The sequence below is a fragment of the Taeniopygia guttata genome, chromosome 6 (genome assembly GCF_048771995.1).
Source record: "Taeniopygia guttata chromosome 6, bTaeGut7.mat, whole genome shotgun sequence".
Taxonomy (NCBI): Eukaryota; Metazoa; Chordata; class Aves; order Passeriformes; family Estrildidae; genus Taeniopygia; species Taeniopygia guttata.
Window position 1 is genome coordinate 11565022 of NC_133031.1, and position 16697 is coordinate 11581718.

At 37.2% G+C, this 16697-nt stretch overlaps 1 protein-coding gene across 4 annotated transcripts in view; it reads right to left on the minus strand.

Annotated features, from left to right (window-relative positions):
- NRG3 (neuregulin 3) overlaps window positions 1-16697 on the minus strand; it is a 392904-nt gene that overhangs the window by 94964 nt on the left and 281243 nt on the right. For all 4 annotated transcript variants that reach the window (XM_072930981.1, XM_072930980.1, XM_030275862.4 and 1 more), the window contains exon 3: window positions 8433-8506. In XM_072930981.1, coding sequence (XP_072787082.1) covers window positions 8433-8506 — 74 coding nt within the window. The remainder of the gene's footprint in view (window positions 1-8432; window positions 8507-16697) is intronic.

The following is a 16697-nucleotide window of genomic DNA, read 5'->3' on the forward strand; positions in this document are numbered from 1 at the left end:
TCACTAATAGAAAAATAATTCAGAATGAAAAAGTGCCTCACAAATGGGGAGGGACATAAAGTAGTTATGTTGGGATAGAAGGTAAAAGATTAAAAACCAAACAATCTGGTATCTTAGCAACATATGTAATACACTCAAATCCTCCCCTCTTCCTAACTCACCTGAGGGGTTAAAGTGATTGGGGAAGACAAGGACAAAGAGCAGAATTACTTGCAGAAAGGCAATGAATGGACTATGACAAGGAGGGCATTGGCTGTTACTTGTTCTGTGTTTAGGCACTGTTTCTCTGTATGACTATCCAGAGCTGGATTGTCAAACCTGTTACTCTGCTGTGTGCAGAAGTCACAAGAGAAAAGAGCTTTCTGTTTCCCAGGCCCCTTATTAACTTGTGACTGTTGATGGCAGCAAACAATTGTACTTTTCCCTCTAGAGCAAACGGGTACTTGCAGTGAGAGCAAAGAGCCAGGACCCCTGAGAGCAGGGTGCTCGCTGAAAAGGCTGGAAGTGAATCTGGGCCTCCAAACAGAGTCTCATCAGAGAGTCTTTGGTTTGCTTCTGTGACAACACTGATCTAGTTTGTCTTTAGAAATTCCTGCCGTGAGCAAATTTATCACTGAATAATAGGAACACATGTGCTCATGGCTGGCAGTTTTGACTCCCTAATGGTTGATACAAAAACCACTAGAAAATAGTAGTCATACATGGCATAAAAGTCATGTGAGGACAATGCCATCTAAAAGGATTCATTAACAAATGTTTCCAGTCCCAGTGAGATCAAGATTCTATCATTTGATCTTTCTGATCTGGGAAATAATAGCTACATAAATTGCTGGGTTTGCACAGTAAAGTTTTAAACAGAAGTGGCTATTCCCTCTTGCTAGATATAAGTGTTTTATGTTGGGCCTAAGCAATGAGTCTGGAAATGCTTTCAGGAGTCTCAGTGCTGTTTTTATTCTTAGCAAAAGTTTATAACTTTGATGTGGTAATCAAACTCATAGTAATACTGACCCATAATATTTTCAGTAAGATTGCCATTATTGTAAGCAAGTATGTACATACACACATTGCCCTCTCAGAATCTGGTCTTCACAGCAACACAGAGCACTCACTACTTTAATTTTGAATGATACTTATTCCTGGTTTTCTGTCATGAGCAGAGATTGTTCAAATTAGCTGAATCAAGACTGACAGAAGCTCTAAGCAAAGTCAAAAGTCTAACAACAATAAGTGCACTAATGAGCATCCTTGTAGTGGAGTAAGGACTTACTGCAAAGAGTGAAGATCAGCTAAGAGCACAGAGGCTCTTCTGAGGTATTCATTTTTAAAAGATGATCAGAACACTCAGCACAAATCCTCTTGGAAGAAATTTTAGCTCTCACATATGAGCCTCTTAATGTTTTCACTCTCAAGAGAGTGTGTGTTGGACTGATCCTGAGCTTTGTGCTTGTGCAGTGCAGAATTCATCTTCCTGCTGTTCATTACTTACAGTCATAAAACTTCTCTGGACAGATCACAATATGAGGAACCCCACAGCTCCTGCCCCCACACTACTGCATCTTTTACTAGAATAATTTAATGCAGAACCACTCACAGGAGATGGCAAAACATTCAATTCAGACTTAGATTTAACTCAGACACTTTCAAAGACATAGGATTAACTGTCAATAAGAGAAATCCAAAATCCATCTCTTTTCTCCATGTGTCTTTACTAGCTCCTGAAGCAGGCAACAACATCTTAAAGAAACTGATACCATGGCATCTCAACCAACCATGAAGAATTCAACATCAGAATTGTGATGTAAAGTGAAATAGTATTGCTAAAGTAAGATCCTCTTGGACAACTGAGTAGCTAATTTACAAAGACAAGAACCTGAAAAAATGGATGCTTTTCAGCGAAGTTAGAGTCATGTTTTGTGCAATTCTCCTAAATGTCATTTCATGATGGCCCAGGGAGATAAGGGACACTTATCTCCCTGAACATGAACTATGGCCACGACAGTGCTGAATTTTCCTCTTAGGAGGTTCGAAAATGTGATCTGACAAGACATTGATTGACTGCACCTTATTCATCCAGGCAAAATCAGGGAAGTCCTTTCAAAAGACGGTGGGAGATTGACACCAACAGTAACATATTGTCAGTAGTGAGAGCACACAAGTCAGAAGAGTTGGCTGCTTAGGGTAACAGGCGAAATAAGGGGCTCCCAGGGTGTCACAGAACATAGACTTCAACTATATTTGTACTTGCACAGCCACGAAATGGCCAACAGCGGATTTAGGAAATCATAGCGTGTTTGTAAGAGGGCTAGGAGGAGTTGCTGTTTCAGAGGCTCATCACTTCAGAAGGTGCTTGTTTCGGGAGAGCTGCACCGCCTCTCACGGAGGCCCCGGGATGTTCCCGGCTGGCAGCGGAGTGGGAACAGCGATTCCCAGCCACGGTCCTTATGTAACACTGCAACCTCCATTCCCAGCCATCTGCTGGGGCTCTTGGGCAACGAGCCCTCGCCCAGCAGCTCGAACATCAGATGCTAAACTTCCCTAAAGTACAAGTGCAAAAATCACTACACAAACACCTGGAAATTCTTTAACTAGACGCAAGTCCCACATTTCACAGACGAATGGTAGTTTGGAAAGGTGGCCTTCAAACTACCCTGCATGAGGTGGCTTTCATTTCCTTTTTGAGTTATAGCAACCATGGCTTACAGAAAGACATGGTGATGAAAACTTCTTGTTGGCTGGGATTTGCATTGCTAGAGATTCAATTTTCTTTCTTCCTTGGGATTTGTATTGACTCTATATAAAATTACTAATTCAATTTCATTTTTATCCTTCCACATACATGCAATTTTTAAAGAAGAAGGAAACAAGTGGTTTTGAGGTTTGTTTAGAGTTTTTTTCCCTGCTGTCAAAGATACTGCACTTGCCTGATTCCAGCTTCTTTGTAAGAATGCCTACAGAGATGCAGCCTGCACAAGCTGAATTCCAGAAATCATCGATGGTGTAAAAGCCATGGCAAAATAAGACATAATTGAATACTGCAAATTAAAAGATTTGAGGATAAAACAATGTTAAGTAACCAGACAGCAATACATTCTTGTCTTCCAGGAGAAGAGAAGAATAAGGAACGAATGCTTCTTTAAAACTAATATAAGATTTTTGGTCTAATTCAGATTGAATTTTTCTCTTTTTCCAAATAAATATCTATGACTTTGTATTTCAATGTTATTTCCACTAATTCCTAAATAGAGATCCATATGAATTTAGTAAAGGCTGACATGTAATTTAAAACTGAATTGAATGAATAAACTGTAATCCCCTTACTAATATTTCCAGAAAGAAAGCCAAAAGGTATGGGGAGTAGTTGTGCAAACCCACTTTTTTTTTTTTTTTCTTTCTAAAATGACCGGTAATTCAAAGAAAGTAGAAAAAAACAGCTCTGTTATTGCACACAAAAGTCATGAAAAAAATTCAGCTTAGTATTTGGCAACAGCATGCACGAATGCAGTTTTTTCTGTTTTGACTTGAGAAGAGCAATACAAATTTAGAAGACGAACTCACAATACTCCCCCTTCATTAGAAAAAACGAGCATTTCCTGATCAATATCCTGATTTTAAAAAAACTTATTTTGCATCACTGACAGAGAAAACAAGAAATTAAAAAAAGTTACTCAAAAAAATCTACACTGCACATTTTGGACAAGTCACTGCTAGCTTATCCATAGAATCAAATATTATTAGGTGTTTCCTATGAATTTAAATTTTGTGTTTAGGACTGTAAGAAATAACCTTATCAAAACTGGTAGTGGTTTTATTTACCCATGGCATTAGTGGCAAACCTGTGACTTCAATTAATCTCTCTTTGACTTTAATGTTTCAGGACATTCTGATAATGAACACATTCACGCTTCCAGTTATCACCGGTGAACACTTTTACTGAAGCTTTGTTAATGTCGCATCTCTGGTTTGGAACATTCCATTCCAGCTCTGCAGAATAAAGCCTAAGTTCTTATTTTAAGGAAAAGAAAACAAAACAAATCAAGACATTTCATACTATTCACAGAAAGTCAAATTTTACAGATTCCATACAACTCAGATTTGAAAACGCATCTTCTTTTATTGATCATATCCCAAGGTCTTTACATGCCTGATGATCAAAGAGGAGGGAAAACATGTCCCACATTGCCTGAGGGATATCTTTCCTTATTTTACCTTGCTGATGTTTCATATTCCTCAGCCTGTCTCTCATTTGAGTCATCTTTTCTCATGTACAGTTAAACTCATTGAAACTTCGGGAGAGATTGTGTTGCTTTTCTTCTTTGTTACTGTTTCAATTAAGGCAATTCCTTCCTTTCAATTCATTAATGCATTAGGACTAATCTAGGTTAATTTGTGATGCATTTGAACTGGAGGAACTCTGGTTATACGTCTTTATATAGAGACTGCAGTTGAGAGAAATATCAGATATTATATTTATGAATATCAGAAATATTCATGGAGGCTAAGAGATCTTCTGGGGACTTCTTGTCATTTTTGGGAACTTCCCTTGACTGTAGTCACCACATCTTTAGCTCTTTAAACTTAATTTTACAAGCCAATAAAATACCACCTTTTGATTATTTCATTTTTGTAAAACATCCTAGAGCAACATTAATATTTTTGTGAACACATTGGTAGTGTGGTACTCTGCCATTAGTTTGATAAAACAGCATAAAATGACAGCCACTATAAAAGAAGCTTGGCCAACAACCTCTCTCTTCATATGCTTTTTCTGAGCAAAAAAAAGTCTTGAACAGATTAAATAATTAATGCAGTGGGGCTTAAAACCTTTTCTTTTTAAAATTAAGTTAAGCCACAAAATTCAGACTTGGATCTACAATTTAAAAGCTCTTTCTAGGATTAAGTAAGTCCCATGTTAAATCTCCTCCACAAAACTCAGATATCCACCTCTGGGTAGTCTCCCATTTCTAACTGCCCCTATTTCCATGCAACCTTTGAAGTCTTTCCAATAGCAAAATCTTATTCTCTCCTATGCCTTCTAGAAATCAAAATAGGAGAAAAAAAGGAAATTCAGTAGGAAATTTGACAAATTCAGAAAGGTTAAGTAGAATTGACAAAAAAATTATTCAGGCCCTAGAAAATCAGTTATTCAGTGAGGGGCACAAGTTTCATTTTATGTATTCAAATTATTTGGAAACATATTTTAGAGATATTTCACAATGGTGATTCTCCTTATCCTCTATTTGATAAGAATCCCTTCGCAAAAAACCTTTGTGGTGTCCAGTGCAGAGCACAGACTTCAAAGCCAGCTCTGCTTAAAGCAAGAGGCTGAACTTCCTGAGTTCTCCAGACTTCTCTTTCAACATAAATCATCCCATGGTCTTACATATACAAAACTAAGTAGGGGGAATAAAAAAATAAAATGTCTAAGATTTTTTGCTCATTTTCTTGGGGAGCTTCATTTTTTTATTTTGAGGACATTAGTGGGGGGGGGGGGGAGGTGTTAGTACATTTTTGGAAAGACATTTTTTTATTTGTAGCCTAGCTATAGTTGTTTTTCTTATCTACCGTCCCAGTCTTCCCAGAAGAGGGAGTTTGATATTTTGCTACAGTAATCTAAGAATGAGCAACTGCAGGTTCTAGATATGACACTTGCAGGTTTCTCTTTGATGAGATTCAAAGAGAAACATGTGTGCCACGTTGTCACAGGTTAAAGTGTTACAAGACCACAGGCTATAGCTCACTCAGTAGGAAGAAGACTTATGACATTTGAAAAAGCCATTTTAACAAAACTCAAGCATAACAACATGGAAACCAAGAGGAAAAAAAAATCAAAGTTGAAATGAAGCATTTTAATGAAACACAAAATTGACACATTTTGGCAAAAGTTTTGTCTGGGAGCTGAAAAGTCTTGAAATGCTCAGGGCAGGGATGCTAAACAAACCCTGTTTCTGGTGGCTGGTTTATACTGATTACAAGTGAAGTATGATCAGGTTACTGAAGAAATTACATGATTGGGTTGACTGCAACAGCAGGAGTATGGCCTGGTGACCTATAAGCTTTCCAGCCCACTTTTATTCTTCTAGGAAATAATGCATTTATTCTACAAAAGTGTTGGAGAGCATTGCCAATATTTGACAGGGGATCCCTCTTTACTCAAGCTAAATGTGAGCAGATGCGTCATCAACAGCACATTCACCACCAGGAACAGCCTAAGCAATGCCATGAAACTCAAATGTGCTGGACTTGTTCCTAAAGCTTGATTGACATCAGCCAGCGCTGGCAATGTGCAGCCCAGACAAAAGAGCCCTCAGCACTTATTTCAGCTTTCAGAAATTTAGTGTTGCATTTAAAAAATTGCTTCTTTCTGAAGCTACCTCCAAATTCACCCTTCAGCCATTCTCTTTTTAATCCAAACACAAACCTAAGTTTTGGCAGTGTAAACCCAGAGTCTTTGAAGATGATAATACTGTGCTTGACTACTGTGTCAAATACTTTTTACACTCCTCAGGTTATGCAAATAACAAACATTTCTGCTGCTGAGTGCTTCTTATCAGCGTGGTATTAATTTTTTTTCTCTCACCAAAAGGAAGATAACTACATTACTGAAAAAAATGTTGTTGCTGTCCAGCTGCAGCAGAAAGTTCAATTATCTTCTTTCCAGGCTTGACATCCTTAGAACAAGTGCACGTGCACACACGTACACTGAGATATATCACATTATGCCAGCATACAGAAATGGACCTGAACCGGACCTGTCTTTTCCTCTTTTGAAAAGAGAAAAGACACAAATATAAGATAAATTTCAAAACTGACTAGAAATGTACCTAACTCACGTTAACCTTCTTCATTTATACCAAAAGACAGGCTCCTTTTGGGCCACAGGTATGTCCAGTGGATCCATGACAATGTCAAGCCAAAGCCCTCCCTCCTTACATACTCTAAATAATATAATTTTGAAAGAAAATCTCAACAAAGCAATTTTTATTTTCAGAAGGTATAAAAAGAATGTTTCAGCAGCACTTTTCCTCACAATTATGTGGCTGAAAACAATCCAGCTAGAATCCAACCAGAGTAAGCATCTTCTAATAAAGAAAAGCAAGTCTGTGCAACCAACACAAAGAAAGAAACATAAATACTGTCTGCACCAGATAAACACTATGGGGCTTTTGTTCTTGTCAGATGCAGCTTAATCTGGGAGTCTTTTTGGGGCTTTGTGTTGAATCTGCATGGATTTAACCTCTACTCTTGAGAGAGGAAAGCCAGAGTTCCCTGTAAAAACCAGATCAGACAGGTACTACCCTGTCCTGCTGTTAATCAACTGTCCTTTCCCACACTTTTAGGATACGAACTACCTTTTTCTTTGACATATACACAGCTTCTATATTGACACACGGACATAAAACTTGGCTGAGGTAAAGTCTGCCTGTACACTACAAGCTCTGCATTTTACCATTAAAAGTCAAGATAAGGAGAAAATAAACCAAACACAAAGCAACCTGTAATGGGAGTTCCACAACACAGAGAACTACAAAGCAACAGGTGCCTTTAGAAACAGATTTTCACATGGAAAAGCACAAGAAAATGAATTTAAAAGCACAAAGACTAGAAAAACAAGCATTGTTCTTCAAAAAAAAACCAAAACAAAACAACTAAAATCTAATTTAAAAGAGTACCCAAAACCAGAAGATTTTAATATGCTACAGTTTCCAGGTATATGAACAAACCCAAGAGATTGGATATGACCCTTTGTTGTATGTCACTTCATTTAAAAACATAAGTTAAACATAATTAAATGGATTCACCTTAAAAAAATTTATCTTGGATAATATTTTTGGCATAGTTTTATTAGTCAGAGAATTTAGAAAGGGAAAAGTGGAGTAAGAGAAGGTTTATGCAGAAGTTATTCTGACATGTACTGGCCAGTGTAATAGAAAGTTACTTTGTCTCCACAGTACTACCTGAAAGTACATCTTTATTATTTATGCAAATAGACAACAAATCACTTGTCAAAGTGAAAAAATAATCAACCTTCACATAAACTGATATAAACTATTTCAAGGAGATTATAATCTCTTCAGTGCCATGCAATGTGCATTTACTTCCTTTTGAAGGAATCACTTTGCACTTTATACCAGGTTTTGTCTTAGATTATGTAATTTTATGTGTTTTTGAGTCAAAAGCAGAGATGCTTTGGCTCTAAGCAGGGACAGTATTATCCCAAACCATAAGGAATTGTGTGCCCTGCTGGAGCAGCACACGTTTCACAGGAGCAGAGAGTGATGACGTGGTTTATCCTACCAGCAGAGCGTCGCTGTGCCTAACACACAGCTGCAGTGGCCCAGCAGGGACTGGCTGACTACAGGCAAAGGGTCATCTCACATGGCAAGGGCAGCCTCCAGCACGGGTTGCAAATAGAAGAAAAACGTTTGACGTACTTGGATCTGACAAGATTGAGTCGGTTTTCGGCAAAAATTGGTCACAGCGGACTCCTTGGTAGCCCTCTTTGCACCTGAGGAAAAGGGGATAGATGACAAACATACGCATGCGGTAGTAAAAGGTTAATCTTAAGGTACCAAACCAACCCTGCCAACACTGCGAGGGACTCGCAGAACTACAATATGCAAGTTGTTTTGGCTCTAGTGGGAGCATGGTTATTACTGGAACACAATGGAAGCAGGTGAAATAATCTGTATTTCAAAAAATTTCCCTTCAAACCTTTGATTATTTTAGAAACTATTTATGAAAATAAACATCATTCTATCATAACCATTCTTTTAAATATCAATTCAGTGAAACGACCAAACAAAAAACCTGAATAAAATATGCATATTTACAAGTAAAATAAACTCTTTAGGTAACATAGCACTTTATAAAGCTTCCATACTGCACAAACCATGAGACAGACAACTTATCTTTGGCTGCCTGAAAAAGCAGGGAACAGTTAGCTAGCCATTAATTTTAATGCCAGTTTATGCCGTGCTTAAAAGATAAAATGACAGACATCATCAGGCATTGTTTGCAAGCAGGAAGTTTAAGATGCCTGTAAGATTAGATTTTAAAGCACATAAACCAGAATACCCTCCTGCCTCAACAAACAAGAACTGGCTTTGACTGAGATTGTAATACTATTATTTATCTTGAAGCCTTACTTTGAAGGAATTCCATTTGCTGCTTTTGAACTGTTCTCAGAAGTCTCATTTCAACTAAGTGTATCAGAATCAGATCTTTAATTATTTATTCGTCAAGCAGTTTTTCAGAGGAAAGTGATGGACACTTTAATTATAAATGATAGCACCAGGGATTCCTTATCTCCCAAAGCTCTTGCACATCACATAAGCAATATGCTCAAATCAGCATCACCACCTTTCATTAGGGTTGACAACTGCAGCTTGAATGATGTGATAATGTCAGGAGAAGAAGCTATCTGTTCCTTCACAATGTTTGTACTCAGGCTTCCTCTAAATGTTGCCTTTTAATACACTTTTGGTTTTATAAATTAATGGTTCAATGAGAAGTGCATCTCACCAGCATTGACTCAGGGATTAGTAAGCACATTTGTGAGAAAATATGTAAATTATGTTCCCATCAGACACAAAAATGTAGTAAAAACTTGCAGTAAGAAAAAGATTTTAAACCCCCGCACATATAATATTTCAAAATCTCCCTTTTGGCCTTTCTCCCTGATGGATATGAGGTACTGCTTTGGAGATCAACTTCCTCCCAGTACTCACCAACCTATAAAATAACTGACTTGAAAAAACTGTTCAGGTTTGGTTTCATTCAGATCCCATGTCACCGGTCATAAGTTATCAGTCAAGGAAAAAATGTTTTATTAATTAAAACAGTCCACTAGTCAGAAAAACTGAAGAAGTTCACATATACTCAGACACTGCTACATGCATCTTTTGCCTCTGATTATGAAACATCAGAAGCTGCCTCACATCAAAAAGTCTTCACAGTCTTGAGAGGAGCTGGCAGACCTCACACCAAACTTTAAATACAACCTGCACTGGTGGGGATTCTTGCCTTTCTGTGAGCATTTTCTATTAACTTTTTGACACACATTTGCACCTGACTTGGTTATAAATATCACATTTCAGACTTAAGACCCTCTACCCTAAACTGTCAGTCATAAAAGCATATGAGGAGAGTGTCACAGAATGGTATCTCCTGGAAGAGCTGTGCCAAGTACTCATCAGTGGGTGTGGACATTTTCACTTACCTGTACCTCTGAAAAACAAGCCACAAGTGGAAAGTGTTTCTTTCAAAATTTAGTACAGAGGTGGATGATATACCAAAGAATAATCTTTGAATGTAACACCATAACCTTACACTCAGATAATACCTACTATGGTGAGACTGCACCTTGAATCCTGTGCCCAGTTCTGTGGCCCTCGATTCAAGGGGTGCTGGAGTGAGTCCAGACGAGGGCAACAGAGCTGGTGAAGAGAGTGGAGCACAAAGGAGGAGTGGTTGAGGGAATTGTGGTGGCTTAGCCAGAGAAAAGGAGGCTCAGGAGGGACCTTACTGCTCTCTACAGGTCCCTGAAAGGAGGGTGCAGTGAGGTGGGGGTTGGTCTCCTCCCAGGTAAGAAGTGACAGGATGAGAGGGAATACCCTCAAACTGCACCAGGAAAGGGTTAAATTGGGTATTAGGAAAAAATTCTTTACTGAAACTGTGTCCAGGCTTTGGAATAGGCTGCTGTGGGAAGTGGTGGAGTCAGCATCCCTGGAGGTACTTAAAGCTGTGTAGTTGTTGTGCTGAGGGACATGGTTTAGATATGGGTTTGGGTTAACAGTTGGATTTACTGATCCTAGAGAGGTTTTTCAGCTTTAGTTATTCTACTACTTGATGGCCAAACATAGCTTGGTTTTTTTAAACTGCATTAAGTTTTTCAGCAAAGATAAAAATAAAGTTTTCTAGTTCCCTTAACAAATTCTTTTTTAAATCTGTGAAAACAAATAATACCAATAATTACTCTGCCATTATGACACTTGAGTTCAAACGTTTCCATGTTAAGTCCTTAAGAATTGCAGAATATACATTTGACAGTTTTAATGCTACAATATGATAAAATTTGATCATGTTGTGGCATCCCATAATCTTAGCTAAAGCATCTACTATGTGTCCTAAATAGGCAGATGTGATATACACACACAATGCTAATTGGTATCACGCCTCTACAAAAGAAAGCACCACAACCCACTGCAGAAAACCCTATGAAAGCAGCACTGTGGTGACACATACAGAAATTCAGGAAAGTCCAAATGAGGTCTTTCAATATCGCCATATGCAGTGTGAATGATCAAATACATATTTATGGATGCATTAAGAAAGCCATGAGTAACCAGAGAAACCTTGAGAAACGCTTAGGTGCTGCTCATGGTTTCAGAAATGATCAACTGATTCTGAGACAAACAAATGTTTATTAGAGATACCATTAAAAAAAAAAAAAAAAAGAAAGAAAGAAAAAATAGAGCAGAAAAATAACCTGGATAATATATTGCTTGTAGTCAAACAAAAACTCTGATGTGCATGTGGGACCCCTGCAGCAAAGGCTGGAAAGGACAGCCTGAGATCCATTCCAGCAGCAGGAACAGCTCCTCTGCTGAAGCACTGCACTGTATCAGCAGGCCTGGGCTCAAGCACACACCATGGCAAAAGGGTCTAAATATGGTGTCAATTGCAGCCTCTCTGCAAAGTAAATATGAAAAAGGAATTCTCTATTTTGCATTCAGATTTTCACCCAAATGAGTGTGTCTGTCTAGGCTCTAGACCAAAAATATTAACAGGATTGTATTGTATGAATGGAATTAGCTAAATCCTTCTGATTAAATGGTATGAAAAGACAAGCACAGGTAAAGCTAATCTGCACTGCTAAAATGCTTATATGCAAACAGCATATCCCTAACTGATAAGTGCTAAATTCAACTAAGATTATTTCATCATGTCTTCTTCACATCTTTTTTTGGCACTGTACTTTCCCAGGTGATTTTTTAAAGGTCACCAGTAACAAACTGCATTGTGCATTGCACTTTGTGAAGTCATCCACAGTGACTTCTGTGTGAAAACACACACGCAGAAACACATATCTCATTCCTCGTGAGAAGGCTTTTTTTCCCTTTTTACTTAAGCACATTTGCACCTAAGCATTAAAAAGTAAGTACAGTACTAGACTTTATTCATTCTTTCATTCTTTTTCCTAATGTTAAATAGTACTGACACATGTATGTTCTAATCAAAGAGATCACAGACACTTTCTGTGGACATTTTCCAGAACTTTTTCTTTGTACAACCTTACGGAGCCAAAGAAGATTTCAAATAGATAACTGTGTCACTCATAAGACTAACACAGCACTCCAGTTTCCTAGGTTTCAGGTTGGATGCATTTAAAAAATTAAAGTGAATGAGGGTGAGGGTGGGGAAAATTGTGCAATAAACAAAGATGAAGAATAAAATAGATTTAAGACAGCAGAAAGGGAAGAAAGAGAACCTAGTTAGAAGACTTAGGGTAGGACATAAAACTTAAGGCCAAGAAGCCAATACTATCACAATTTACTTTTCCCCCAAACACTTCCATATAGAGTTCCACATCCCTATTAAGACAAAATATTTACTCGTCAAGGGACAGCAAGGTAGAGAATGCAGGAGAGAGAGCAGCACCAGAAAACTGCAGAGGCTATGAAAGATGGCAACACTATGAATCCCCATCCCTTTCCTCCTTCTCTGTGATATCCATCTGAAACGGAAACAATTCTCCCTCTTCCCCAAACGTGGTGATCACATCGCCTCTGACCATGTGAAGTATGCAGAAAATAGTTTTTCTGAAACAAAGAATTTGGCAAACGTAAAACATGTGAGTAAATTTCAAATGAAAATTTTGAAAATGACATGTGATAACTCAAGGATGGACTATACCAGAAGTGAAAGCTGTAGGACTACACACCAGGAAGCATGTCCCAGGCCAAAGGTGATTTGTGACTTTAAAAAAAAAAAAAGTCATAATAGCGCAGTGCCCAAAAGATTAATTTATATGAACTTGTAATCTGATTCTAGTCTCATAAACAGGAGTAATCCAATTTGAAAAATGGAATTAATAGTACCTATGAAAAATGAAATTCAATTTTTGCAGTGAATCCAAATCCACACACATTTCCATCCCTTGTAAAACTGCAAATTGGCAGTCTCAAAGAGGATATTAATTAGAATGATCCATCTCAGTGGATCAGTTGCAAATGATTTTCTCCTGACACCATTATATCCCCTGTACTAAGATTCAGATGCCAATAAGAGAACATACTGCAGCTCTTATTTATTCTCTCTCTAAGATAGAAACCCAAGATCATGATAAAAAAATATTCTAATGGTCTATAATTTTTGATCAAGTATTTATTTGCACACAGAGAATGCAATACTCTTTATCCTGGGTCAGAGTCAGTTACACAAAAAAATCTATGATAGAAAGCCATGACATTATATAGGCCATTGGGCTGTGCTGTAAACAATGAAAAATAATTCCTTTCCTCTTCAGGTAAGCTAAATATAGATTTCTGTGCCTGCAATGAGAATGACCTTAACTGGAATACACAGAAATTTATATTTATTGTTTGGATTGTTATTAGGTGAAGATTTTATTCAAAAGGGAAGAAAAATTAATCTTAACAGTGAGGGCCAGACAGAATATCTTGTCATTTAACACATGCAGCCAGTCTAAGTAGAAAATAAGCTTCCTTGGCTCCTCAGATCAGGCCACCGAATCACAAGTGAGAACACTGTGCCCAAAGCCAGAGAGAAAATGAACCCTTCATAAAAATCAGTGGTTTGCAGCCTCCTGGTCAGGAACCCACCTGAGGTGGGAGATTCACATTCAGTTTTTGGTGTGAGAATAAAGCACTAGAGACTCAAAGCCATGTTTTCTACATTGCAGAAAAGTCCTGATCATTTGAGTGTTATCTATTCTGAGAAGAAGCTCCTTTCTTCAAGTTCTACTTCTATGGCCTATGCTGTGCACAACATAAAATGTACTAATTAAATTAAAACTAAATTCAATATAAACACATAAAAATGCACTGAATTAAAGTAAAATTAATGCATGTCATTAAAAAGAACAAACTGAGAATCCAATAAGGAACTGGCTAAAGGCATACTGCTTCTTGAACATACTCATGAATACCTTCAGATGGGAAGGCCTGAACAATAGTCCAGGACACTCACCCTCCTCCAAATTTCCTTTTTGTTTTTTCCTTTCAAAAAAAAGTTAATTTTAGATAACCCCCACAACAGAGAGGCTACTTACTGTATAATAAAAGTTTCATACCATGGGTTTTAACCCACTTGGTTTTGTTAAGACCTTACAATCTATTATGTGACTGAATAAGATATGTATCTGCCTCTTCTTTTTCTTTCCTTAAAGAAATAGTACAATTCTGACAGAATGGACAGCATCAACTTTAGAAGGAAAACCAAGAAACCCACTTGTCTGTCAATTTTATTTAAAAATGTTGTAACTATTAAAAATAAGGAGAGCAAGTAACCAGAAAGGAAATTATTTTGAAAAGGTAGACAAAGAATAGTAAAGAAAGGAGATTTTTTTACATTATTTTATGTGGAACTAGGTCAGCTGAAACATTTGAACATCATAGAGAAATTATAGTCAGAAAAAAAATGTATGGTTGGTACAATTCATTGTATTCTTCAGTATGTAAATTGTCAGTGCAGCTCTCTGAAACAGGGAAGGACTGTTATGCTTTTGGAGTAGATGGCATAAAGAGTAGAGGTCACAGCTACAAAACCCTGAGACATTGCCCAGGTTTAGATAATAAAACTTTCAGCTAATTTGTTGACTTCAGTGTTTCAGGATCCTTTAGCCTTGGAGAAACTAAATGGGGACACTTGAGTAAATCCTCTATAGGAACCACTGAACTAAATGAGGCTTTTAACATTTGAAAAGGAGTTATGTGGATGTGACTTAAATGCCTCATCCATAATTATGCTGGAACTACTGAATTATCATTCTTCTCCTGATATAGATGTCTTGCCTTCTTCATCTTTCCTAAAAGGTAGGTTATAAAAAGAATTAAAAATTGACAAGGTATGTTAGTAAAGCCATCCAGACCTATGACAGCACCTGAACTAATGATAATTTCCCTTCCCTCAACAACAGACCAACTTTGTCTAATTTGAAGGTGCTTCCTTAAAAGAAAAAAAAAAAAAAGAAAAAAAGAAACTTTCATATTCTTAATCAATGCACATAGCCTAAGCAGAATTGTTACATAATGGTTCCAGACTACCAAATTCACTTACAACTCTGTTTAGGTTTTGTATCCTAAAATATATAAATATATTATTGATAGTTACTTGTTATCAAATTCATTTGTGGCATATTCACACCTGGATAAACAGTTCACACTAATACATGGTCATTGTGCTTTTCAAAGGATAAGAATTACCTTTGCCATCTGCCTTAATCTCCTTAACAACAAACTTTCATCTGTAAAACATAAAAACCTTAGAAACTGTCTGTGAGTATCACCTAATAAACCAAATGTTAAACCAACTAACAGAGCAATCATTTCTTTGCTGTTCTGAGCTTAACCAACCAGAAAAACTGAAAAGCTTTGATTAGGTTTTTCCACAAGATACCTCTGTGATCAATGATTTACTATGGATGATAAATGAATATAATCTTTCATTATGCATGCCATTCATCAGCCATTAGAAAGATTTTTAATAAATGGAAAGGGAATTCATACCATATTCAAAGCCTCACACAGCACAGATGAAAGCCACATTCAATACTTGAAAAAGCAAATGAAAACGAGACCCTTGCTTTATATTATGGCTGCCCAAGATTGCCATCTTTATAAATAAAAACCCTTCTAAACTCTTCTTGAAAACGTCTGCCAGGGACTAGACTTAGAAAAAAACCATTTAAGAAATCAAAAGAGGACTAAAAGATGTAAGATTTATATTTGGTATCATGGTGTTTGGTGCCCTTCAAGAGGCCATTTGTTAAAGATTGCAATTATAACAACAAATGAGGTAATTGTAAGGAGAGGTGCAAACTCACTTCTAAGTGGCTTAACAGGTTTGCTGGATGTGTCATTTCCCACTTTCTTCCCCACAAATATTACAAGCCCAACATTAAAATCTTTGGCTCCCAGCTACTTAATAAAATCAACAGAGCCCCGGACTTTTTCAAAAACTGTCAAATATATTTTTCACTTTATTACATTGAATATTTCCCAATTCAAAAGTACAACCAACAAATACTCAGAGAAATTAAATTTTTTTTTTGTTTCAAGCCCAAGCTAGAAGTACAAAAGATCCTTTGCTTATCATGGCAAAATCATGCAAGACTTCCAACCTGGCCCTGTGGAATAAAGGGCATTTTTCAAATTGCAGCAAAACTTCCTATTTAATTTTTTGGACATAATTTAAAATACACACAGGAATTCAGCTTGTCTAGTAATAATATCTACATTGAATACTGCTTGTCACAGATTCCTCTCCTAAAAAGCTTAAGGTCACATCAAGCCAGTGCTCAGTTACAGAGTGCCTGTGCCAGGAACTCAAAACCCCTCAGTAATGCAGTGAGCCATTTGCTTTGTACCTGTTTTTATACCTGGTTTGAAAAAAATAATTGGAGCCACTCAGAGGTGTCAGTTAAAATATCCTTAACTACTACCAGATGGTCTACA